This window comes from Typopeltis vanoorti, chromosome 1 (assembly GCF_054136105.1).
Source record: "Typopeltis vanoorti isolate ZY-2024b chromosome 1, IOZ_Tvanoo_1.0, whole genome shotgun sequence".
NCBI lineage: Eukaryota > Metazoa > Arthropoda > Arachnida > Uropygi > Thelyphonidae > Typopeltis > Typopeltis vanoorti.
Window position 1 is genome coordinate 111,635,965 of NC_143549.1, and position 27,849 is coordinate 111,663,813.

At 37.8% G+C, this 27,849-nt stretch overlaps 1 protein-coding gene across 1 annotated transcript in view; it reads left to right on the forward strand.

Annotated features, from left to right (window-relative positions):
• The window catches only part of unc79 (UNC-79 domain-containing protein), a 1,277,183-nt gene that overhangs the window by 864,648 nt on the left and 384,686 nt on the right, over positions 1 to 27,849 (forward strand). The window contains exon 41 of the mRNA XM_090395893.1: positions 5,796 to 5,834. Coding sequence (XP_090252019.1) covers positions 5,796 to 5,834 — 39 coding nt within the window. The remainder of the gene's footprint in view (positions 1 to 5,795; positions 5,835 to 27,849) is intronic.

Genomic DNA, 27,849 nt, shown 5'->3' on the forward strand with positions numbered 1-27,849 from the left:
AGTGTGGTAAGAAAAGCAAAAACGGATTATGAAAAATATTAGCCATGCAGGCTAAAGAGAATCTCAAACAGTTTTTTTGATATGTTGCAAGTAAAAGAAAAAATGTATATGGCAGAATGATTATAAAGAATGCTGATGGTAGGGAGGTAACTGAATCTAAGGAGAAAGGTGACCTGCAGGCACATGAACGATATAAAGCCCAGGCCAGAAGGGTAACAAGTGTGGTAAGAAAAGCAAAAACGGATTATGAAAAATATTAGCCATGCAGGCTAAAGAGAATCTCAAACAGTTTTTTTGATATGTTGCAAGTAAAAGAAAAAATGTATATGGCAGAAATGGATGAATAACACCATTAAGCTTGAGCTTCAAAAAAAGAAACAACTGTTGAGGGAATTTAAGGAGAAAGGTGACCTGCAGGCACATGAACGATATAAAGCCCAGGCCAGAAGGGTAACAAGTGTGGTAAGAAAAGCAAAAACGGATTATGAAAAATATTAGCCATGCAGGCTAAAGAGAATCTCAAACAGTTTTTTTGATATGTTGCAAGTAAAAGAAAAAATGTATATGGCAGAATGATTATAAAGAATGCTGATGGTAGGGAGGTAACTGAATCTAAGGAGAAAGGTGACCTGCAGGCACATGAACGATATAAAGCCCAGGCCAGAAGGGTAACAAGTGTGGTAAGAAAAGCAAAAACGGATTATGAAAAATATTAGCCATGCAGGCTAAAGAGAATCTCAAACAGTTTTTTTGATATGTTGCAAGTAAAAGAAAAAATGTATATGGCAGAATGATTTTAAAGAATGCTGATGGTAGGGAGGTAACTGAATCAGTTGATATAGTAGAATTACTGAGTGAGCACTTTGCAAGAGTATATCATCCTGGTGGTGACATTGCAGAAATGGAAGAACCAACAGCTTATACGGGAATTGTGGTGAATGAAATGGAGGTGAATAGTGTATTACAAAACCTCAATGTCAATTCACCTGCGGGATTGGATGGTATACCAGCTCGTGTCGTACGAGAAGTGGCTAAAGAATTGTCAGTGCCTTTGACCATTTTGTTTAATTTGAGTCTCTGGTCTGGGTTAGTCTCGGGGGGGGGGGGATAGTTCCACTGCATAAAGGAGGTTCCAAGACTGCTGTTGAAAACTACCGGCCGATCAGCGTATCAGGAATTGTTGTCAAGGTCTTGGAGAAAATAGTCAAAAAAAAATACAAGATTGGATAGATGAAAATGGGATACTGTATGGGGGACAGCATGGTTTTGTGAAGGGTAGATCATGCCTCAGTAACTTGCTCACATTTTATAACACAGTGACCGCTGAACTGGATAAGGGTAATGGGTTTACAGTGATTCTACTGGACCTTGCTAAGGCCTTTGACAGGATACCACATGGAAGTCTAATCCGTAAACTGCAATATATGGGAATGGATATAGGGTTGGTGAGATGGATAGGAGGGTGGTTGATGGAGAGATATCAGAGAGTGGTTTATTCAGGAGTAGAGTCCAAAAGCCTGTGACTAGTGGTGTGCTGCAGGGTTCTGTTCTTGGACCACTACTTTTCAATTTGTTCATTAACGATATAGGAAAGGATCTGAGAGGAAGTGTTCACTTGTTTGCTGATGATGCAAAGTTGGGTAGAGCAATAGTGAGTGCACAGGATATCAAAATTTTGCAAGATGATTTGGATAGTTTGGAGGACTGGGCTAAGAAAAATGGATGGCAATTTAATGTGGCAAAGTGTAAGGTTATGCATTTTGGGCTGAAAAGATTAGCAGCAGTATATCACATTGGTGGAACCGTACTCCAGGAGATTGATGAGGCTAGGGATTTGGAAGTGTTGGTCGATAAGGAGTTGAAGTTTAGAGGTCACATTGCAAAAGTGGCTAAATCAGCTCATCAAATCACTTGGTTGCTAAAAAATACTTTAACAAGCAGAAACAAACAGGTTATTGTTCCTCTGTATCGTTCCTCTGTATCATGTTCCTTGATAAGACCCCATCTAGACTACTGTGCCCAGATATGGGTGCCAGGGTTTCTTTTCGATGGGGAGGAGGTGGAGAGTATCCAGAGGACGAGTGACCAAGATAATAGCAGGACTATGGAATGAACCTTACAAGAACAGGTTAAAGATTTGTGGGCTGCAGAAATTGGTTGATAGGCGAAAAGGGGTGATATGATTAAGACATTCAAATTACTGAAGGGTTTCTATAAGATTAATTCAGAAGATATTTTTGAGAATAGGACTGGTAGTGGGAGGACCAGGGGCCATCCATGGAAGCTTCGTAAGAGTGTGGTTAGCAAGGGTGTTAGAGCTAGGTTTTTTACTTGGAAAGTGGTAAATGAGTGGAATCAGCTGCCTGAGTCTGTTGTGGGTGCCATGACTGTAAATGAGTTCAAGGTGAAGTATGATAGATACTGTGTGAATGTTGAATAGTTCTTGACATGATGTTGGGCCTCCCTCGATGAGTCTAAGGACTCCTTGGAGCTGCCCGTAATAATAATAATATATTTTCATATACGAGTGTTCAAAAGGTGTCACACCTTGTTATTAAAATTCTCTGGATTAGAGATAGTTTTTGGAAGTTTTTCACTTGATTATACTATAAATTAAAGATACTGAGAAATTATATAACTTGTTTAATCCTTTATCCAAATGCATATTCAAATGCTCTTGAAGAACCAAAACATCCACATTACTAATAACCCTCCCAAGCTTCACATCATCTGCAAACAACTGAACCTCTCTCTCTCTCTCTCTCTCTCTCTCTCTCTCTGTAGTCCTATGGACTATATCATTGACATAAAGATTGAACAGCAATGATTCAAGGACTGAATCCTATGGAACTCCACGTGTAGGCTCCCTACTCGACTGCTCTCCCTTATACAACTCTCTGATGTTAGATTTCCATCAGAAAGCTAATCACCAATCCAATCCACTAACTTGATATCTAAACTAATATGATGTAACTTAAATCTCATCTTTGTGGCACCCTGTCAAATGCCTTGGGTAAAAATTAATTAATTAAAAAAAATAATTATGACAGTGTATGCACTCTCATCCACTGCTCTTGTTACTCTATTATAAAAGGTATCCAGGTTAGTAAAATAAGTTGCATTCTTTAACAAATCCATGATGGCCTGCATAAATATTACCCTTATCTGCCCAATTCTGTATACGAGTTTCCAGTTTCTCTAAAATCCTAACTACAAAAGAAACCTTACCCTACTTCTACTCTCCAGGAACTTGTCCCATTGCAAGACTTTCATTGAACAGACAAGTTAATGGCATAGTCAGTTCCATAGCACATTCCCTTAAAACGTGATGAAATTCAATCTACTCCCTCTGCCTTATTGACATTTAGTGTACTCAGTATTTGGAATACACCCTCTTCATTCACTTCTAACACTTCACCACTCATTATCATTATAGTAATAAAACCTGAAGTATACCAGGATGTATTACTAATAAAGTGATCATTAAATAGCTCAACTATGTCATCTGGTTTGGTCACCCAATTCCTGTTTCCACCCAGAAAGATAAGCTGTCCACTATCAATTTTCCTCCTACTTTGCCACATAGTGAAAATAACTCCTTGGTATCTCCTTGGAATACTGCATAAATCTCCTCTTATATTCTAATTTTTCTCTCCTTACGATACTAGTCACTTTCCTAGCTTGAACTTTATATTCTTCATGCAACTGTACTCCACCTCTCTCTCCCTCTCTCTCTCTTTGTATGCCTTCCATAATCTCTTTTTCTTCTTTTATTCCTTTTATTCATCCATTTGACTCTAAATTGCTTTGTCTTCTTTACTCGTGCTATACAATCTGTAATTGCTGTCAAAATTTTTTTCTTAAGTATCTCCCATGCATTAATGACTCCTCTTCCTTCATATACTTTTATCTATTGTAGTACTGCAAGCTGGTTTCCAAGTCTATGATAGTCACCTGCTTTATAATTCCACATAACTTCCATCTGTTTTGATATCTTCACGTGCCTATTCATCCTCCAAGTCAAGACTACATGGTCACTCTCCCCAACTGGAGAAAAGCATGTCATGTCAGTCAAAATCAGATCCTCTGATTGTGTGACCAAATCCAAAATTCTTTATCCTCATGTTTCTTCCACCACATGCTGTCTAAAATCATTGTCTGTTCTGCCCAGTTTATATTAATTATAGCTGAATTCACCATAATGATTGCTCACTTTGCACTTGTCAAATTAATTTGCCTAAACATTTCCTGCTTGTCACCATCTGTATTCCTTGATCTGTATTATCATCCCACTAAATATCTTGTCTTATAAACATCTGTCTCACACCATATACTCTCAAAACCATTAGTGTTTTCCCACTGAGATTCTCCACCCTAAGAGGCCACAATTGATCTCTTATCATGAGTAACACTTCAGCAAAATGGTTACCTTCCCTATGCTGGTGAAATATGCTATACCCTTCGATTTCTATTGCTGTTAGAACACCCCCCCCCCTCAGTTAACCAAGTTTCACTGATACCAACAATCTTTAGAGAGACTGAGTCAATCACTGCCACAATGCTGTTATTCCTAATGCTCCTAGCTTTTGTATATAGAAAAACCAGTGTATCACCAGTATTCTTGTAGCTATTATTACTCTTCTCATACTCCACTTTGCTGTGTATTATAGTGTACATCCCCTCATTTCTCAAGCTGCTATCTCTACATGAGGCCATCCCTGCAAAATCCATCTGTGCAGTTCTAGTTTCCCTAAGTATACTTAGGGGAAACTAGAACTAGGAAAGCAACAGTCTCTTCAATTGCCTGTGTCCTTTTGCATTCAAATGTAATTCATCTCTTGCACACAGCTCTCTTCTATCCTCAAATGTACTTCATGCATCCACATATTCCAGACCTCTTTTTCTGCACATTCTTGCTATCATCTCATTTGTCATTAGTGGTATCTTCTCTTCCACTCTACATTATCATATCGGGACAATATGCTTATTATCTTTCCTTGGACACATTTACGCAGCACTAGCTCTTACATCATCCTCAAATCTTATGCTACAAGATTCACACTAACCTCTCAGGACATTTGTCCCACTCCTCCTCACTTTCATCCCTCTTCACTGCCATTGCCACACACTATTCCACCTGGTGAGCACTCTACTCTCTATGCCCTGCATCATCGAATCTCCATACATGACACTCCAAACAGATTCATTCATCCTTCTCTCACTGGCATTCCCTTACTCTTACAGCTTCCAATCCCTCTCTTGTTTTTCTCTTCGACTCTCTCCCTCTCACCTCTCTATCCTTTACTTTCACACTCTCTCATCTTTCTGCAATTTCTTCTCTTCCACTGTCTCTTCCATTCTCTCACCTATCTCTCTCTCTCTCTCCTTACCCTCTGGTGCCTTTCTGCTTTGGTGTTATATAACTTTCATGTTATACTCATTCATAAATGCTCGTTCAAAGTTTGTTTTCTTACAAGTGTGAGCAAACAAAGTTTATGGAGTATCTTCATGACTGGACTACTTGTATATAGAGATTGTTGACTTCACATCAATTGCCTTAATATCTCATAATGCAAAACACCCTTCCTTTATTCCTTACACATTTCCTATATGTGTAAGATGTGTATATGGATATGCATTATAGACATTATTTTGTATGAAGGCTAGCATATTACATTAAAAGGAAACGTGATTAAAAGCTGAATTCTTGATATTCTGAATTTCTAAAATGTATTCATCATTGTGTGTGTGTGTGTTGTATTTATTAGTTTTTCACCTTACTTTTTTAATTACAGGATTGCATCTACTCCATCATATCCTTGGCAGTGTGAAAGGTATGATTTTAAATAACATTTTTAGAAAATGTATCGGACTCCACCTTTATCTAATAACAAACGCTATTATTAATACTGAATTATAGCATTTTCAAGATAAGTAAATAGATGAATGACACAGAAGCTGTTGAGAAGAGAAAAAATAACAATAGTTATCATTTCATGCTTAGTTCCACCTTGATCTTGCATTGTAGTGCAACCAAGATCAAGATGGAAGTTGTAGTTGAGGTTATAGTAATGCCAGGTATATTCATCATTACTATCTCTTTGTTTCCTTTTGGCTGTTTACAGAAATTGAAAATTACATAAATTCCCTGATTAACTTTTAAATACATGTTTTAATTGCATAATTGTGAAGACTCCCCTAATTGTTTGCTCACCTAGATTCCTTGGGAATGAAGACGTAAAATCCTGAGGTGAGCGACAAAGATTGTGGCAGGTCTCTGGAATGCTTCCTATGAGAATAGATTGAAGATCTGTGGGCTTCAAAACTAGCTCATAAGTGAAAAACATGATAGAAACATATAAATTATTAAAGGAGTTTTATAAGATTGATGCTGAATACTTTGTCCAGTACTTGGCAAGAAGAGAGAACAAGGAGTTACCCATGGAAATTGCATAAAAGTATGGTATTAAAGGTGTTAAGACTATATTTTTTTCCTTATTGGTGTAATGGGTTGCAAGAGGTAGTTGTGAGTGCTTCTTCATTGAATGAATTAAAGGAGACGTTGATAGGTATTGCATGAATAATGAATCTCTCACACTGAGTTTTCTGACTCTATGGAAATGTCTGTATGATAATACAGATATTATACAGATATCTTATTATTAATATATATTATATTATTAATATCATACAGATATCTGTATGATATTACTAATTATATTCCTTTTGGTCTCCACCTCTGAGGTGGAAATTGACAGAAAGAGATATTTTGTCAGATGTTGCTATTGGCCACACATGGAGAGTGGCGATGAAGAAATGTACAAGCAACTTGAATTAGAAAACAAGAGAAGAGTAATCATTATGGGTTATTTCAATTATGGTAGACAGATTGGAATGAAAAGATAGCATTTGGGTATAAGGAAAATGAATTTCTTGAATTTTTGAGAGACAGCTATCTTAGGTAGTATGAAAGAGAGGGTATAGAAAGACTGAGAGTATTAGATAGGTACCAGCAAGTTATAGGGTGTGCTTTCTCAAAAGAGGAAGTCAGTAGTATGATACAGGAGTCTGCGTTTGGGCCATTTGTTCTACTTATTTATTAATGATATTGGGACTGATTTCACTGCAGATATGCAACAGTTCTGAGATTATCAAAATGGTAGAAAATGATGAGGAGTCAAGCAGATGTTGGGATATTACAGAACTTCAATAGATTGTATGAGTGCACAAGTGAGGAAAACTATTGGTTCAATGTTGTGAAGTGTAAGATTCTGAAATTTGTTATGCCATGATGGGCTGTGAGGGGTTAGAAGAGATGAGAGTGGTGGTGGGCATGTAGAACAGCGATCACATTGCAAAAGTTGTGAAGTCATCACATTGAATTATGACAATGATGTGGAGGACCATAATCATGTACAAATAAAGAGGTTATGGTTATATTGTATGAGATCTTGATCAGGCCTTATATGAATTATTGTGCACAGATTTCATCACCTGATTTACAGGTTGATGAGACTATTTTAGAAAGGGTTCTAAGATAATTCAGAAATGTAGAAACTACTCTTTAGATAGATATAAAGACAAATTTAGGGAGTATGATTTGCAAAATCTTGCGAATAGGAGGAGAAGAGGGGATGTGATTGAAGCATAGCAGTTGGTTAAGGCAGAAGACATTTTTCATAGAATGGTGGTGGTGGGGAAGAGGTAGAAAAGAGATCATCCCTGTAAACTGTGTAAACTGTATAAGGAGGGTATTAGCAAAAGTGTGAAGAGCACTTTCTTTACATGGATGAGTGGATGCATTGCCTGAGTATGTGGAAAATGCAGACACGTTGAATATTTTATTTTATTTAAAAAATCTTCGCACTGAAATGCATACTATGGTCTACCAGAGCGAATGCTGAAGTCAAAATACATCAAGATCTATCCCATGCCGGTACAAGGCATTCTAGAAGTCATTTGTTGGTAAGCTAAGCCACCAGTGTGCCCTGCAAAACTCTAAGTGACAAGATTTTAAGAGAAAATAGTGTGACAGGAAGGGTAGTCAGTGTGTTGTCTAAGTATGACTGTGGTGAAATGAGGCAGAGAGCAAGGATTATGAATGATATGCTGGCTGAAATTTGTGAGGAGATGGGAGTACAGTTTGTTAATGTGTGGAACGAGTTTGAAGCACGAAGTGAGCTGTATGGGAACGATGGACTGCATTTGAGTGATTATGGTGTGAGTCGCTTGGAGAGACTGCTATTGGAAGGTAGAGAGAATGAATCAGATCGAGAGGGGAGTGATGTGGAAGAGCAGGAGAGTAAGACGAGAGAGAGATTGAAGAAGTGGATATGAATGGGGAAGTGAGTGGTATGAGTATAGAAAATTAGAGAATGGGTGTGCAAGAGGAGCAGGGAAACGGGGAGGCTCAGAGTGGACAGGGGTACACAGTGTGAGAAAGGTCGATGCTCCAAGAGGAGGTGAGAGCATGTGTAGGCAGGAAAGGAATGGGATGACCAGGGATCAAGAGGAAACAGTTCGAATTGAAAAGGGTTCTAAAATGAAGACGCAGAAAGGGAAATCGCCCCAGTCTAGCATGGAGAGATCACATCGAGTGAGTGGTATCAGTGGACCTAGCTGTAGATCCAGAAATGAGCTGTTGTGTTTGTATACCAATGCTAGAAGTATAAGAAACAAGGCAGATGATATGGTTGCACTGATTGCTTCTGTTCACCCAAAGATTGTCGGAATAAGTGAGACACGGTCTCACTTATTTCAACTGATAGGAATACAGAGATGGAAGGGTATGATGTGTTTCGTGAGGATAGAAGGGATAAAAAGGGAGGGGGAGTGCTATTGATGATAGAGAAAGAGCTATGTCCATTCAAAGTGGAGATGCAAGATGGAAATAGTGCCAGTATTTTTCAGGTGAATGGAATCAAATACATGGTGGGATGGTGTTATAGACCATGTAATGTGGATGGTGGTGATAGTGAAATGTATAGTCAAATTAGCCAAGCAAATAAGAAAAGGGTGATCATTATGGGTGATTTTAATTATGGAAATATAGACTGGAATGATGAGATAGCAACTGGAAGTAAAGAAAATGAGTTTCTTGAGTTTTTGAGGGATAACTACCTCAGACAGTATGTAACAGAGGGCACACGAGGATTAAGGGTCTTGGATTTGGTCATCTCATCGGAGGATGTAATTATCAATGAGGTGTCATATCATCCACCAATTGGTGAGAGTGACCATGAGGTGATTACCTGGGTGGTTGCCAGCATTGTGAGGACCCCCCCCCCCCCGTGAGAAAAGGGCATATGTGGAATTACAAGAGGATTGATTATGAAGAGCTCAGGAGACAGCTTGCAGGTGTAGCATGGAATGAGGAGTTAGCTGGAAAAGAGATGAATGCAGCTTGGGGGATTTTCAAAAACTATTTAGCAGAAGCAATGTCTAAATGTATTCCAAGGGTGAGAAGGTTAAATAAGGTAGGTGTGAGATGGATGAATAAAGAGATCAAGCATGCGATACAGAGAAAAAGGGCATTGTGGAGGCAGCATAAGAGAAGTGGAAATAACCAATTTCATGAAGTCTACAAATACCAGACAAGGAGGGCGACTTGGTTGGTCAGAGTAGCTAAAGAGAGGTATGAACAGCAGTTAGCTAATGAAGCCAAAAAGAATCCTAGGGAGTTCTTTCGATATGTAGCCAGCAAAAGAAAGAATGATTATGGAAGGATGACATTGATTGGAGAAAATGGTATAAAGACAGCTGTTGCAGAATGTGTGGTGGAGATACTTAATGAGCAGTTCATAAAGATCTTTCAGTCTTGTGAATGTGACTTCATGGAGAGATTGAAAGCAGTTAACGATGGGGAGGAGACACTGACTGTAAGTGAGCAAGAGGTGTTTGGGGAGTTGAGTAAACTAGAAATAAATAAAGCTGTGAGACTTGATAATATATCACTGCACATTCTGAAGGAAAGTGCCAGAGAGTTAACACCTGCCTTGACATTTTTTTTAATACGAATCTTGCACTTGGTCAAGTTCCTAAGAAGTGGAAGGAGGGCAAGATTGTGCCACTTCATAAAGGAGGTGATCGAACTCAAGCATCAAACTATAGGCCTATCTGTGTGTCAGGTGTTGTGGTTAAGTTGTTGGAGAAGCTTGTGAGAACTAGGATCCACAGTTGGGTAGACAATAATGGTATAATCTTTGATGGACAGCATGGATTTGCTAAAGGGAGGGCATGTTATAGTAATCTACTTACTTATTACAATAAAGTGACTGCTTCCTTGTACAGAGGAGAAGGATACACAGTAATATACTTGGATTTTGCAAAAGCTTTTGATAGAGTACCTCATGATAAATTGACAGTGAAACTAGAGCAGATGGGATTGGATATTAGATTAGTGCAGTGGATTGGAGACTGGCTATCTGATAGGTATCAACAAGTTGTGTATGGGGGTGCGATATCCAGGAAAAGGAAAGTCACTAGTGGAGTGCCTCAGGGGTCTATTTTAGGGCCATTACTATTTAATTTGTATATTAATGATATTGGTGAAGATTTTGATGGAGATATTCAGTTGTTTGCAGATGATGCAAAGTTGGGACGAACCATAAAGAATAGTGAAGATGTTGTGGCCTTGCAAGAAGACTTGAATAAATTTGAGTGATTGGGCACGGAAATGGGGATGTGAGTTCAATGTTGCGAAATGTAAGGTTTTAAAATTTGGAAAACAAAGATGGGATGCAGAATTTATGCTTGGTGAGAATATATTGTTGGAGGTAGAGGAAATAAGAGATCTGGGGTGATAAGGGATAAGGATCTAAAATTTAGGGGACACATCACCAAAATTGTGAAGAGAACACAAAGGCTTCTGGGAATGATGCGGAGGACACTGACGTGTAGAAGTAGGGAGATTCTTGTTCCGTTGCATAAGGCTTTGATTAGGCCACACATGGACTATTGTGCCCAGATTTGGTTACCTAGTTTTCAGAAGAATGAAGCGATGTTGGAAAGGGTCCAAAGGCGACTGACTAAGGTAGTTTCTGACCTCTGGAATGTTGAGTATGAGAAAAGATTGAGAAGATGTAATTTGCAGAGTCTGGTGGAGAGGAGGAAGAGGGGAGATATGATAGAGACCTACAAGTTGGTAAGGGGTTGTTATAAGATCAATGGTGGAGAAGTTTTACAGAGAATAGTGGGAGATCAGGGGAGAATCAGAGGTCATCCCTGGAAACTATATAAAGAGGGTGTGAGTAGGGGAGTGAGAGGCAGGTCTTTTTCATTCAGAGATGTGAATGATTGGAATGCCTTGCCTAAAAGTGTGGCATCTGCAAGGAGTTTGAGTGTGTTTAAGGCTCGGTATGATGAGATGTGTGTGTGATAAAAGGACCTCCCAGATGAGTCTTTGACTCCATGAGGTCTTGGAGTAATAATAATAATAATAATTTTAATGTCTGCTGAAGTAATGCCTATAGTAGTCAAGTCTTTGTAACTCTTATTGCACCATACACCATGAATGGAGATGGTAGCACTAGTGAAATAAGAAGCTGCCCCAAACTCCTCTTCACTCTATCGAGCAAGATTTATATTCTACCCATAATATGAGACCTTGTCCCTATGACTGACAACACTTGAGTGCCAGTACTCACTATCTGTGCATCAATAACCTAAACTCTTTCACCCTTCTTTGCAATTAAATTGCACTCTCTAATGCCAGCTGCAGTCCTATAGTGTAATTCAACCACAGTCTCCAAATCTTTGTTTTTCAAACGGTTATTTAATATGGAGAAAGGCATCATACCACTTCACCCGGTTACCGTGAGTTTGAAAACAACATTGGGCAATATGAGAAAGGGTTTCACTGTAATGGCAACCTGCCCTACAACTTATGTCTACCTGCCTGCTTGCTTGATCAGTGAAACTGGAGAAGAGGAGCCAATGCGAGTTGTGGACATTGAAGTCCCCAAGAAGGATAACCTCACTATTGGAGTATTTCAACTGCAGAAAGTTAATCTTTGTCTTTAAAGAAATGATTCAAGAGGTCAGAGGGGTTGACAAAGTTTGGAGAGTGATACATAGAGCATATGAATAGGACATGTTCGTTTGATAGAGAAATTTTGAGCCAAAGCAGATCAAACATTGGGAGTTCAAGGATGTGCAGACTCTGGACTAATGAATGCACAAGTTCTGCCCTTTTGGCAGAAAGAGCTATGTATTGTATGCCCACAGTTTATAAGACCAGGTCTGGCAGACTGCCAAGAATAGTCAGTTCATGCTGAAGGGGACAAAGAAATAAAGGATGTATGAATTGGTCGCCAACACGCAAAATCACATGCTTTGTATGTAAAATTTTCCAACTGTTATACAAGCAAAATATGAGTTACCACTATAAAAACTACAATGTTCATAAAAGAAAAGTTAATTTTCCAATGTGTAATAATAAAAAACACATACCATAAGACGGATTGATTACCCTATTATCGGAATGAATTCTCCTTCTTCTGACATGCTCACAAGTGTCGAAGGGTCTTGCATCTGTGGATGTACAGTAATGTGTAGTTTGGGCAGTTGAGGTGATTGGCTGTTGAGGTTGTCAGTTGTTGTTTAGATAACTGTAGGTGGTAGTGCACATTGTTCATATTGCTGTTTAGACCATGGATGTTGGTGAAGTGAATGTGGAAATTTTTTTTTTTTTTCGTAAGAATTAATGTTGGCAGGTTGTTTGGTTCGATTTTTGATGTTTCTTGTGAGTGGGTTCTTTGTTTTTTGATTTTTTTTTGAACTAATTTCGTGGGAGAATTTTTGTGATCCACAGTAAAATTGCATTTCTTTGGGTTGTTGTTGTTCATTTGTATTTTGTGAGGAAGTCAGCATACAGTGAGAGGTGGCAGACTCACAAACATACCACCCTCACAGAGGGAATTCAGTTTTCTGTCCATATGTGGCCTCAATGATTCTCCCAGTAACAGTATTTGGTTTCCCTCTAGTCACTAACTAGCAAAATATATGGTTGCATGAGTTGATACTGGCTGATTGGGAAGCCTCCAGATTCATTGCTGACTGGTTCAGTCCCATGTACTATCCAGTAGCTGACCTGCGGAACCATTTTACATGTACCCTTGAATGGGAAGAGTCCTGGTCTGCTCACTCAACTCCCCCCCCCTCGACTCACTCTCACTTCATGTGAGAAGAGTCGGGGGGGGGGGGGGGAGACATAACCTGAACTCTTGCACTAGCGACCAAACATCATAACTGTAGCCACTTCAGGTCTGTAATAAGCAAGGTAGTGGTGAAAAAGATAATGAAAGACATCCCATTTCCTCCAACTAGGGAAGATATAATTTTTCGGCACCAGTGCTCACCAGATGATGCAGGATTTTTTTGGTGAGCAGATAAGATTAGCTCATTTTTTGTATGGCTTTGAGGGGGAGTGTTTTGTTGATTTTGTGAAGAGCAAAGCCATAGGCTTAAAAAAACGGTTGCAGGTTGCAATATGATTGATCTCTGTGAATAGAGTGGAGCGTAGTCTGAGCAAACAGTTCTAGCTGAATTACCTAAGGGTTTGATAGCACCATATTGTGGGAGGGGATACAATGTAGCACTGGAAGATGCATCATCTGTCACTTCATCACTCCCCCCCCCAGGAACATAGTATTATCAGAACCTTAGCTAACTGAGCTAAAGCTATTTGCTCACACCACACCAGACTATCCACAGAATAGGATGACATCCATGACACTTTTTTTAGTTACTTTCTTACTCCTCTTCAAAAAATCAACATGAGATTGTCCCTTCCCCCTTAAATGCAGAACACACACACAAAAAAAACTAGTTTTTAAAAGGTACAGCATACAGACTTTAATCCATACCAAAAATTAGCTACCCTTATTTGCTAACCAAAAGATCTTTTCCAATTTATTAGACCAGGGCTGTCCTAAGCACTGCCCACTGTGCGATTTTATGTCGTCCGCCTGTAGGTTTTGACTTTCACGAGCGAAAAAATAAAATATCAGTTTGAATCGAATGCATATTAGATATTTTAATTCTATCACTAATCGATAATCTTGATGTTGATAATTTTATTTGGTGTTTTTACATCACTATATACCCACATGTTTTTCAAATATTAGATGTGTCAAAGAAGTATTCTTACGCTGTTTTGTTCCAACGTGCATGCTCTGGGCACTCATGGGGAACATGAGCATGCAATTAGTGCGCAATTATTGTTGTTCAGCTTTTGTGGTTGTGTCGCTACTGCTCACCAAATGACTAGATACGCATTGTGATGCAGCCCTTAGATAAATTTTTTTTTCTAATGTGGCCCTCGGATTACCTTGGATAGTCCTGATTTAGACCATTCTGACATCTATAACATCCCTTGCTCCTACAAACTTTTCTATTTTGGATAAACAGGAAGAACTGCCATTTTGTGTCTGGAGGAACACAGAAACTCTCTTTACTGCACTGCAGTATGAAAAAAATCTTTGTACTATAAAAACATCAATTGCACTTTCTCAATTCTTTAATATATATAAATATGTGACAGTTCCCAAAGATTTAAATTGGGCATTTACCTATTTGAAGCAGATTTTCTTAATCTGACCCTACGTTCAATAATTAATAAAATATGTCAACTTGATGATCAAGATAAGAGCTGCCACCCCTTGATAAAATTAATATTCTCTATATTTATTTTAAATATTTTCTAATAAATATTCTGATTATAAGGTTGTCTTCCCAAGTCATTCAAAATTATGAAACCATCTAAAAAAATATAGAAAAGGAAACAATCCATGAAGTTCTACGGTGTTTCAGTGTTGTTTATTGCTTCCCCTGACAATCCATCTGCAACACTATCTATAATAGGTTCTACAATTAGATCTCTAAATTCTTGCTTATGTGAACATTACTGCAATTGCTATGTGCTTATCCCCAAAATTTTCCACATAAAAAAAGTAAAAAACAGACTAACTAAACTTCTAAACCAGCAACCACAGAAATAGCTGCACATGCAGATGAAAATCTAATCATATCCACCAAATAGAAAAAAATGGCAATTCTCAACTTTCAGAAAAGTGAAATAAAATTGTCATTGTGATAAATATTCTGAATTCATCACCATGTTCATTCTGCTTTCATATTCTGTTGAATTCTTCACCAAGAATACATTAGAATCAGTCAACAGACCAAATTATAGATCGGGATCCCACCAACTCTCAAAAGAATAAAGTGTGCAAATTATTGAAAAAAAGTCACATCCTGGCCTGAAGAAACAGTTAATAAACTCAATCCCATCCATGTTAAACACCCAGAATATATGGAGCATCCAAAATTCACAAACAAGGTACACCCCCTATGTCCTATTGTGGATAGCATAAACAGTCCCACATACAAATGTGCTAAACTACTAGCCACTCTCAGAATCAATTCTCCCTCCTTTGTAAAAAAATTCTGTCCACCTAAAAAGTATTTTAGCAAACCATGTACCATTAATTGAACCCTTGATTTACTAAAGTCACATTTTCCTCATTATATATGAGAACTATTTAAATTCACAGTAAATACAGGTTATTTTACATGAAAAGGAAAAGTATACAAACAATTTGATGGGGACAGTAATGGCCTCCCCTTTAGCCAATTTCTACATAGAACACTTAGAAAAGCTAGCTATCAATGCAGTCATTCTTAAACCAGTGCTTTGGCTATGTTGATGATGTGTTTGCTTTTTGGCCACATGGTCCAGACACATCGGATACATTTTTAGCACATTTAAATAGATGACACCCAAAAATCAACTTTACAATAGAACTGGAAACCAATGAATGTCTGCCCTTCCTGGATACACTAATCTCACATCATTTCCCAGATGGTTCCTTATCTTTTTCAGTTTATGGACTGAAAACCCACACCATTAATTACAATTAATAGTGTGGGTTTTCCACACATACAGAGAAATATTTGCATAAACAGTCACACCGTCACCCATCTCGACAGTATGGTGTCCTAAAAACACTAACCCACAGAGCTAGAGCAATTTGTTCCCCCTGACAATGCTCTCACTGCTGAACACTCACTTATGTCACACCTTCTTAGCCAATGGCTATAATCCCCATAGGATAGAAAAAATACTAAATCCCCCCCCCAGAATCCCCCACTTTGTCTACCACAGAATACTACAATAAAACTGTCACCATCCCATACATTCAAGACACACCGAAAAGATATCTAGAGTGCTTAATAAACATCAGCTATGCACTGTATTTAAACCTTATGTCAAATTGGCAACTCTCATTCCTTCACCAAAGCACACAATCTCTTCTTTATCACAACTAGGAGTCTATGAAGTGCCCTGTTCATGTAATTGAGCTTACTATGGACAGACAGGAAGAACTGCAAACATCTGCTTCAGTGACCATAAAAAAATGCATCCCGCACTGTCGTTATGACAAGTCGGGTCTAGCAGACCATGCTTTAGATATCCCTTGCACACAGGATCAATTGGAAAAAAGTGCTACACAGGAGTCGCAAGTCAAAGAGATTATTTTTGGAATCAACAGAAGCATTGAAACATTCTCCAAACCTGAACAAGTATGGCTGTATAAATTTACCAAAAATTTGGGAGGCAGTCATCTTAAGACCTAATTAATACCTACTTTCTCTCTGTTTTTTTTCCCCAACATTGATGACACCTAATTAGGACTTTAGTCTTTGTGTTATCCACTGCAATTTGTTTAAACTAGTCCCATTGTTACACCAGATTGTTGTTGTTTCACGTATTATGACAAACTGTTTTTGTGCTCTGAAGATGATGGATATAATACCAGTGAAATATCAGCAATAAGTTAATAAATAGTTATTATTTTCTTATTAGCCTGTGTTCTCATTAATACTGTTAAAAATAAATTAACATGTACTCTGAACACATAAACCTTTTCGCACGATATAATGGAATTATTTAATGAACACTTCATCAGGGCATATCATATTGTTATGAATGATGCTGCATAACATTTAGAAGAGAGGCAAGAACTAGGGGAATTAAAGGTGAAAGAATCAGAGGTGTATCAAGTGTTGCTTGGGTTAGATAAGGCTGTGGGAATAGATGACATATTACCATGTATTTTTAAAAATGTGCAAAAGAGTTACCAATGCCCTTGTCCTGGTTATTTAATGAGAGTCTTGCAGTGACTAAGGTTTGTAAGGTGTGGAAAGAAGGCAAAATAATACCTCTCCACAAGCATGTTTCAAGAACAGAAATTTCCAATAATAGCCTGGTCTGTATTCTGCAGTTTTGATCAAAGTGTTGGAAAAATTGATTAGAAATAGAATACAGGATTGGGGTGATGAACATAAGATTCTCTATGATGGCCAGCATGGGTTTGTGAATCGCAAGTCTTGTCTTAGCAATCTGCTTATGCTTATTGATAAGGTGACGAATGTGTTGGATAAGGGAGAATCATATACAGTAATAGTCTTGGACTTTGCAAAAACATTCAATAGATTACCACATAATAAGTTGGAGATAGGAATAGATAGTATATTAGTTAGATGGATCGTAGATTGGCTCTCTGAATGATAACAGCAAGTTGGGTGGGATGGAACTGTGTCTCAGAAAAGGAAGGTGACCAGTGGCGTGCCTCAGAGTTCTGTTCTTTGTCCCCGTACTGCTTAACTTGCTTGTTAATGATATTTCATGTGGATTGACTGAGAATCTTCAAACATTTGCCAATAATGCAAAGTTAAGTAGAATTATCAGGAGTAGTGCTGATGTTAATTCTCTACGAGAAGATTTGAATAGACTTATAGCTTGGACAAATAAGCGGCATTGCAGTTTTAATGTTAATAAATGCAATTGGAATACAGCAATATAATGCTGCAGACTGTATTGATGGAACTATACTTCAGAAAGTAGATGAGATTCAGGATCTTGTAATGATGGTGGACAGTGTACTGAAGTTCCTAGGGCACATCATACATGTTGCAAAGACTGCACATCGTATTGCTGCTTTGATAAAAAGTACATTGACATGTAAGGATAAGGAGTTGATGGTGCATCTCTATAAGGCATTGGTTATACCAGTGGTTCCCAAACTTTTTCAATTCTCGGTGCCCTTGCTGAATCCAGGTTTTCCCAAGGCGCCATATGTCAAATTCTAACAAGTACACTTTGCGAAATAGCAAATAATTTTTTTTTAATTAAAGGGTTAGGTAAAAATAAATAAAACACGTATTTAAGATCACAAAAAAAAGTAATTGAACAAATTCAACTAATTATCGTTAGTGGGATGGATGAGCCTGTTGATCACCGCACATTTTCTCAAATCTTGGAATCAAACTGGACACAGCTGCCCTCATTTCCTTCTCCACATTGATTTTCGCTTGATGCTAAGTTTCTATCACAATGACCGCTGAAAATCCAGATTCACACAAATAAGAAGTCGCAAATGGAATTATAATTCTCTGAGCTTTTTCACTCAGAAGGGGATATTCATCTTTTACTGATATCCAAAATTCAGTTATTTCCATGCTGCTAAATTTTGTTTTCAACATATTGTCGCAAGACAACAGATAAGATTCTCTTCTTCTGCAGCAGGAAATTCAGATGGAGCACTGGCATTAAATGGATCTTGAATACATGCAAATTTATCGATATTATCATTTTGAAAATATTTCTCAAACCAGGTGGTACATTGACTTCTTCTGCGATGGTATGAGGCTTCTTATATTTTGCGATTCTATGTGCCACCTTGTAAGATGCTAGCAAAGCATTGCTTAGTATTGACGCCTGCTTATAATAACTACTTTTTTTGTTGATTTAACTCTTTTAACTTTCTGGTAAAGTAGTCATGAGATGTACTAACCATGCTGAGATGATTGGTTTCTAAATGGCATTTCAACTTACTTCGTAGCATGCACTCTGGTGCCAAAAACTGTCATGCACAGGACACACTGCGGCCTCTTTGCCATTGACTTCTGTCGACATAAAACCAAAGTCCAAATAACTGTCATCATATTTTATATTTATGCTTCTTCACACTCTTTCCACTATTTGATGGTGTGTGCCCTCTTTATTTTCTCTCTCACTACGTTTATTACTGTTTAGTAAAACCCGATCCATTTTTAAAAATACATACGAGAAGAAATACTTCAAAAACTTCACTTGACTAAATCACAACAATATTCAGTTGAGACATTCTCATGAAAAGGCTTAGACGTTGGTTATGCATTTTTACTAAATAGCTTAAGGAAATTACAATGTATACTAAGATGTACATTAAAATAAATTTTAATACACTTCCAATATTTCGGCAACGTCACATTACCATTTTCACAGGAACTTAAAAACAAGACGTGCATGCAAGCACAACAAACAGCAAATGAGGATGAAGCAGGAAGCTATTCTTTCTCCTAAAAGTCCTGATGGCACCCCCCAGTGGGCAATGTTGGTATTCTTGGGCGATTGAGCTGAAGATCTTCTGATGTAGGTTTCCCAAATTTGGGGCAGTCTCATGCAACCAAATTTGTTGAGGTTTGGATTGTTTCTTAAAGCTGAGGCTGATTCCTCTTATCTGCTCTACTAAAGACCAACCTCTCCCCCAGATCAACCTGGTGTATACCAGATCCCTTGCAGCTGTAAGCTGTCCTACTTTGGCCAAACAGGTAGGACAGCTAACATCAGAATTGCAGAACACAAGGACTACCTCCGGTTTCGCCAAAACAGCCACTCTAGTCTTGCAGACCATGTGCTGGATACCCGCCATAGAATACGGTGGAAGAAAGCCACGATAATACACTGTTTCAAATACGAAAGGCTTTTCATGGAATCAGCCTCAGCCCTAAGAAACAATCCAAATTTCAACAAATTTGGTTGCATGAGACTGCCCCAAATTTGGGAAACCTACATCAGAAGACCTTCAGCCCAATTGCCCAAGAATACCAACATTGCCTGTTAGGAAGCACCATCAGGACTTTTAGGAGAAAGAATAGCTTCCTGCTTCGTCCTCATTTACTGTTTGTTATGCTTGCATGCAAGTATCTTGTTTTTAAGTTCCTGTGAAAATGGCAATGTGACATTGCCAAAATATTGGAAGTGTATTAAAATTTATTTTAATGTATAGCCTAGTATATGTTGTAATTTCCTTAAGCTATTTAGTAAAAATGCAAAACCGACAGCTATTTATATATGAACACAAAGTACCGAGAAAGTTCAAGAAACTACTAAAACAATAGAGAAACTTAATTATTGTAGAGTGCCATCTAGTAACCATTTGTAGAGGCTTCTGCAAACAGTTGTTACGAAGTGAGTTACTGGTTTACACCAGGTCTGCTAGATGTTGCGTCCTATCACATTGAATTGAAAATGGAAATAACATTATGAAAATTTTGTAATCGCGGTGCCCCTGGGAGGAAGCCACAGCGTACACTTTCAGAACCACTGGGTTAGACGACATATGGATAATTTTGCTTGGATTTGGTCACTTAGCTTTCATTGTGATATGGAAACACTAGAGTGAGTTCAAAGACAAATAAAGAAAGTGATATCAGGACTCTGGATTGTTGGCTATGAAGAGCGTTTGAGAGAATATGGTTGGTGGATAGGAGGAAAAGAGGAGATATGATATGAAAACCAGATGACCAGATTTGATCACGAATATTAAAGTGCGGTGTCTGACCAATTCTTTATACAGTGGCACAACCATTGCCTTATTCCTACATGTTAGAGTATTTCTTATCATAGCAGCATTACAATGTGCATCCTTTGCGACACTGGCAGTATGTCCTCTAAACTTCAGTCTGCTGTCAATCATTACTCCCAAATCTTAAATCTCATCTACTTCCTGAAGTATGGCACCATCAATATAGTACACAGCCTTACTCCAAAAAAAGCAACACCTTGCACTTATTAATATTAAAACTGCAACCCCACTCCTTTGTCAAAGTATTCAAATCTTCCTGAAGAGAATAATATCAGCAGTGCTACTTATACAAGCAACTTTGCTTTATCAGCAAACAAGTGAGGATCCCCGGTCAGTTTACCTGATACATCATTTACAAACAAGTTTAAAGAGTAGGTACCCAAGAACAGAAACTTTGGGCCACCACTGGTTACTCTTCTTTTTTGAGACATTGCTTCATCATACACAACCTGCTGGTATCATTCAGTGAGCCAAATCTCTGATCCATCTAACCAATATACATCTATTCCCATCCTCTGGAGCTTGTACAATAATGTAATCATGTAGTAATCAAATGCTTTTGCAAAATCCAATCTTCCTGCCGGCCTGGTTGGCTGAGCGGTTAGCATATCTGCTCTCCAGCCAAAAGGCTGCTAGTTCAAATCCTGCCATGAGCATGGATGTTTGTGATTGTGTGGAAATACTAGTGGTATTTCGACAGACAGTGGTGGTGGCGGCGACAGGCGGTAGATTGCATTGGTATAGTTGGCAGAGACAGAGAGATGTAGAGTTGGTGTCCTCCCTCAATGAGTCTTTGGACTCCTTGGAGGTGTCATGTAATAATAATAATAATAATATGATTCTCCCTTATCTAACATGCTCATTACCCTATCATAAAATGCAAATAAATTGCTAAAACAGGACCTACTCTTTACAAATTCATGCTGATCATCATAAAGAATGCTATATCCATCAATCCAATCTTGTATTCTATTCCTATCCAATCTCTTCAACACCTTGACCACAACTGTAGTTATACGGACTGGTCTATAATTGGAAACTTTTTTCCTAGAACCATGCTTGTGGAGTGGTACTGTTTTGCCTTTTTTCCACTCCTTAGGAACCCCCAAGACTCTCATTAAATAACCAGGTCAAGGGCATAGCCAATTGTGGTGAACATTCCTTAAGAATACATGTTGGTATGTCATCCATTCCCACAACCTTATTAACATCTAATACAACCAACTCCTGATACAGGAGTTGATTGTATTCCGATTCTTTCACTTCCAATTCTCCTTTCAATTGCCTCCCTTACACCAGTGTGATATACCAATGTTTCCCAAACTTCAGATATCCATGTACCCCTTCTTAAATTTTAATTATTACCAAGTGCCCCTTATCAAAATAATAATAAGTAACAAATAATAATAAAAAAAAAGTATATTTCATTGTAAATGTCTATTTTATTTCAATTTAGATGTAAATGTAAACAAAAAATATGATTTATTTTTAATAGAACAAAATTTATGAAGATACTATAAATTTTGACTTAATTTAAATAATTTATTATCAAGGAGAGGAGTGAAATTGCTTATGGCGGGATAAAAGTTTAGCAAAATTTGGCTCTATAGTTGTTAATTTCAATCTCAGATGCGGTTCGACATCTATAATGCCATTCTTTCTTTGTTTTAATATCTACAAGGGCCAAAAATCCAACTTTGCACAGATATGAGCTTGGAAATGGAAAAGTGAACCTTAGAGCTTTATCTGTTAATTCAGGAAATTCATTCTGTATTTGTAGCCAAAATGATCATAACGTATTCTCGTATTTGTTTTTAGGAAACCATCAGAGTCTAGTTCTAAAAGTTATTCTTCTATTGGTGACAGACCCTTTGGCATAGATTTGTTAATATTGAAAGGGTATCTTAGGCACTTAATATTAATATCCAATTCAGGGAAATACTTTTCTAGATTCATTTGCAAGCTTTGTAAAGGCTACATAGTAATTTTCACATCATCATCAGTTTGTTCATTTGAACTTGCAAGCAATTCATGAAGAGATGGAAAAAATGCATCAAATTCTCCATTACGAGAACCCTCTTTTGCATAACTTTGTCTTTGCCAATATGGCATTCACTTAATCTTGAACATGAAATATAGACATTTCCTTGGCTTGTAAAGACAAATTAAGATTATTTAATACAGTAAATATATCTACCTGGTATGCTAATTGACTGATCCATTTCCAATTATGTAAATGATTTTTCAATTCAAAATTTTCATCAAGAAAAACTTGTAGTTCATTCTGAAGTTTATAAACAAGTAAGGACTTTTCTCCACGAGAAAGCCAACGAGCATCAGCATGGATAAGAAGTTGTGTGTGATTATTTCCCATTTCTTCGCAAAGTTGAGAGAAAAGTCTGGCATTTAGAGGATGGCCTTGAATACAATTTATGATTTTTACAGCTTCATCCAGAACTTTTCTTAGGTCTGTAGACATCATATGTGTAGCCAAAGCCTCCCTGTGTATGCAGCAGTGTGTCGACTTGGCATCTGGTACAACAGCTTGGATCCTTGAGACAAGTCCTTTTTTAGATCCCACCATGGATTTTGCTCTGTCCATGCTTATTCCAACACAATTTTTCCAATCAAGCTTGTTTTGATGCATAAATGTATTTATGTTGTTGAATTTCTCATGTTGTATGTTCTGGCAAGAGTTGGCAAAATAAAAGGTCGTGTTGAAGTTTTTGATTTTTTTCATACCTAATGAACACTAGAAGATTTGCAAAATTTGTAATGTCAGTGGATTCATCGACCTGCAATGCATAATACCGACTCTTACAATGTTTGTTTTATATTTTCAGCCATTTCAGTGATTCTTCGATTAACAGTACTATTTGAAATACAAATCCGATCAAAAAGACCTTTTTGATCATAATTTCTGCTATTATTTTTGCTGCAGGCTTGACCAAAGTTTCACCTGTTGTTTCCACTGCACCACCTTTTGCTATTAATAGCGACACACGATAGCAAGCTTCATAAGAAACAAAGAAGATGAAATGGTTGCACTAATTGTGTCTGTTCACCCAAAGATTGTCGGAATAAGTGAGACATGGTTGGAAGAGGACGACATCCTGACAAGAATAGAGATGGAAGGGTATGATGTGTTTTGTAAGGATAGAAGGGGTAAAAAGGGAGGGGGGGTGCTATTGATGATAGAGAAAGCGTTATGTCCATACAAAGTAGAGATGCAAGATGGAAATAGTGCCAGTGGTTTTGAGGCAGTATGGTGTGAGATAGAGGTGAATGGAATCAAATACTTAGTAGGATGTTGTTATAGACCAGGTAATGTGGATGGTGGTGATAGTGAAATGTATAGTCAAATTAGCCAAGCAAATAAGAAAACGGTGATCATTATGGTGATTTTAATTATGGCAATATAGACTGGAATGAAGAGATAGCAACTGGAAGTAAAGAAAATGAGTTTCTTGAGTTTTTGAGGGATAACTACCTCAGACAGTATGTCACAGAGGGCACACAAGGATTAAGGGTCTTGGATTTGGTCATCTCATCAGAGAATGTAATTATAAATGAAGTGTCAAAATCATCCACCAATTGGTGAGAGTGACCATGAGGTGATTACCTGGGTGGTTGCCAGCAATGCGAGGACCCCTGTGAGAAAAGGGGTAGTATATGGGAAACTACAAGGGGAGGGTGATTATGAAGAGCTCAAGAGACAGCTTGCGTGTGTAGCATGCAATGAGGAGTTAGCTGGAAAAGAGATCAATGCAGCTTGGGGGATTTTCAAAAAATATTTAGCAGATGCAATGTCTAAATGTATTCCAAGGGCGAGAAAGTTAAATAAGGTAGGTGTGTGATGGATGAATAAAGAAATCAAGCATGGGATACAGAGAAAAAGGTCATTGTGGAGGCAGCATAAGAGAAGTGGAAATAACCAATTTCATGAAGTCTACAAATACCAGACAAGGAGGGCGACTTGGTTGGTGAGAGTAGCTAAAGAGAGGTATGAACAGCAGTTAGCTAATGAAGCCACAAAGAATCCTAGGGAGTTTTTTCGATATGTAGCCAGCAAAAGAAAGAATGATTATGGAAGGATGACATTGATTGGAGAAAATGGTATAAAGACAGCTGTTGCAGAATGTGTGGTGGAGATGCTTAATGAGCAGTTCATAAAGATCTTTCAATCTTGTGAATGTGACTTCATGGAGAGATTGAGAGCAGTTGACGATGGGGAGGAGACACTGACTATAAGTGAGCAAGAGGTGTTTGGGGAGTTGAGTAAAATAGATGTAAATAAGACTGTGGGACTTGATAATATATCACCACGTATTCTAAAGGAATGTGCCAGGGAGTTGACACCTGCCTTGACATATTTTTTTTAAAATGAGTCTTGCACTCAGTGAAGTTCCTAAGGAGTGGAAGGAGGGCAAGATTGTGCCACTTCATAAAGGTGGTGATCAAACTCAAGCATCAAACTATAGGCCTATCTGTGTGTCAGGTGTTGTGGTTAAGTTGTTGGAGAAGCTTGTGAGAACTAGGATCCAGAATTGGTTTGATAGCAATGGTATTTTCTTTGATGGACAGCATGGATTGGCTATAGTGATGTCATGTTTTAGTAATCTACTTACTTATTACAATAAAGTGACTGATTCCTTCTGATTCCTTGTACAGAGGAGAAGGATACACAGTAATATACTTCGATTTCACAAAGGCTTTTGATAGAGTACCTCATGATAAATTGACAATCAAACTAGAGTAGATGTGGTTGGATATTAGATTAGTGCATTGGATTGGAGACTGGCTATCTGATAGGTATCAACAAGTTGTGTATGGGGGTGTGATATCCAGGAAAAGGAAAGTCACTAGTGGAGTGCTTTAGGGGGTCTGTTTTGAGGCCATTACTGTTTATCTTGTATATTAATGATATTAGCAAAGATTTGGATGGAGATATTCAGTTGTTTGCAGATGATGCAAAGTTGGGATGAACGATAAAGAGTAGTGAAGATATTTTGGCCTTACAAGAAAACTTGAATAAATTGGGTGTTTGGGCACGTAAATGGGGATGTGAGTTCAATGTTGCAAAATGTAAGGTTTTAAAATTTGGAAAAGAAAGATGGGATGCTGAATTTATGCTTGGTGAGAATATATTGTTGGAGGTAGAGGAAATAAGAGATCTGGGGGTGATAGTGGAAAAGGATCTAAAATTTAGGGGACACATCGTCAATATTGTGAAGACAAACACAAAGTCTTCTGGGAATGATGCGGAGAACACTGACATGTAGAAGTAGGGAGATTCTTGTTCTGTTGTATTTTTTTGTTTGATTAGGCCACACATGGACTATTGGGCCCAGATTTGGTTACCTGGTTTTCAGAAGGATGTAGAGATGTTGGAAAGGGTCCATAGGTGAGTGACTAAGGTAGCTTCTGACCTCTGGAATGTTGAGTATGAGAAAAGATTGAGAAGATGTAGTTTGCAGAGTCTGGTGGAGAGGAGGAAGAGGGGGAGATATGATAGAGACCTACAAGTTGGTAAGGGGTTGTTATAGGATCAATGGTGGAGAAATTCTACAGAGAATAATTTGAGATCAGGGGAGAACCAGAGGTCATCCCTGGAAACTGTATAAAGAGAGTGTGAGTAGGGGAGTGAGAGGCAGTTTTTTTTCGTGCAGAATTGTGAATGATTGGAATGCCTTGCCTGAGAGTGTGGTGTCTGCAAGGAGTTTGAGTGTGTTTAAGACACAGTATGATGAGATGTGTGTGTGATAAAAGGACCTCCCAGATGAGTCTTTGACTCCATGAGGTCTTGTGGTAATAATAATAATAATAATAATAATAAAGCCTTCTTATTTTCACCTCCTGTCATGATTGACATCATTTTTTAAATGATGTCAATCATGTCAGATTCTTTTAAATTATTTAGTTTATTTTCAAAACAGTTCTACAGGCTTGTTCTTGTATTCATTATTATTATTATTATTATACACCTCCAGAGAGTCCAAAGACTCATCGAGGGAGAGTGTGCCAACAGCGTCGAACAATTGGGCCTCTTCCAACTACTAACCACGCTCAAACTTTCTTAACTTTTTGCGAGCCATTAGTAGCAGAGGCTCTACCAATCGACCAACCTTTGCTGGCTATTATGTTTCAATTTAAAATGGTGATTTAAATTAGATAGTTTCACTACAAATGACACATAATGGAATAGGTTCTCTTCATTTCCTGTCCATGAACATTTCAAGTAATTCATATTGAACTTACGAAGTTTTTTCATCTTCTTCCTAGTTGGTTCATTAGATATCACCTACACCCTTATCAGTTTCATTTGATCCAGAAACAATAATCAACGTTTTCTTGTTGCTTGCTTACAGCTACTTGTATCTGCTATATTGCTCTCTTTTCAGCATTTCATTTATCCAATCTTTAACCAATCATTCATACTTGAAATTTGAAAGCTAAAAAAAATTTATAACATTTATTATAGATGTTATAACTTCTGTACATTATTAAAGCAATTATATCACTGTAAAAGTAGTACAAGCCTATTAATCATTATTTTAATAACAAATTTGTAATATGATCAAATATGAAGCACGTTGATTAATATCTGCTGAACTGTCTTAAATAATAAACCAAATGATTAACAAAAATATTAAATAGTTATTAGTCCTTAATTAAGGATACAGTATACAGAGTAACAGATCTTATTAGTGGAATAGAATGGTATAGTGTGTTCAGGAGGGACAGAGAATAAAATGGGGGGAGGAGTGTTATTGATGATACCAACCAAGGAGAATAGAAGTTGTATTGCAGGATAGTGAAAAGAGATCATTTGAGGCTATTTGGTGTGAGATTGAGACTAACGGAATGAAATGTTCAGTTGGGTGCTGCTATAGACCAGGTGATGGAATAGATGGTGGAGATAGTATTCATAGGCAAATTGATGTAATGAGTGGAAGGAGGGTAATTATTATGGGGGTCAACTATGGTAACATTGATTGGAAGGAGGAGAGGACACATGTGAGGAAGGAACTGGATTTGATCCAATTAGTGTGGGATAACTATCTGAGACAGCATGTTGGAAAATACTAGGGGGTTTGAGAGTGCTTGACCTAGTAATAGCATCTGAGAATTTGACTGTAATGAATATGACCATGTT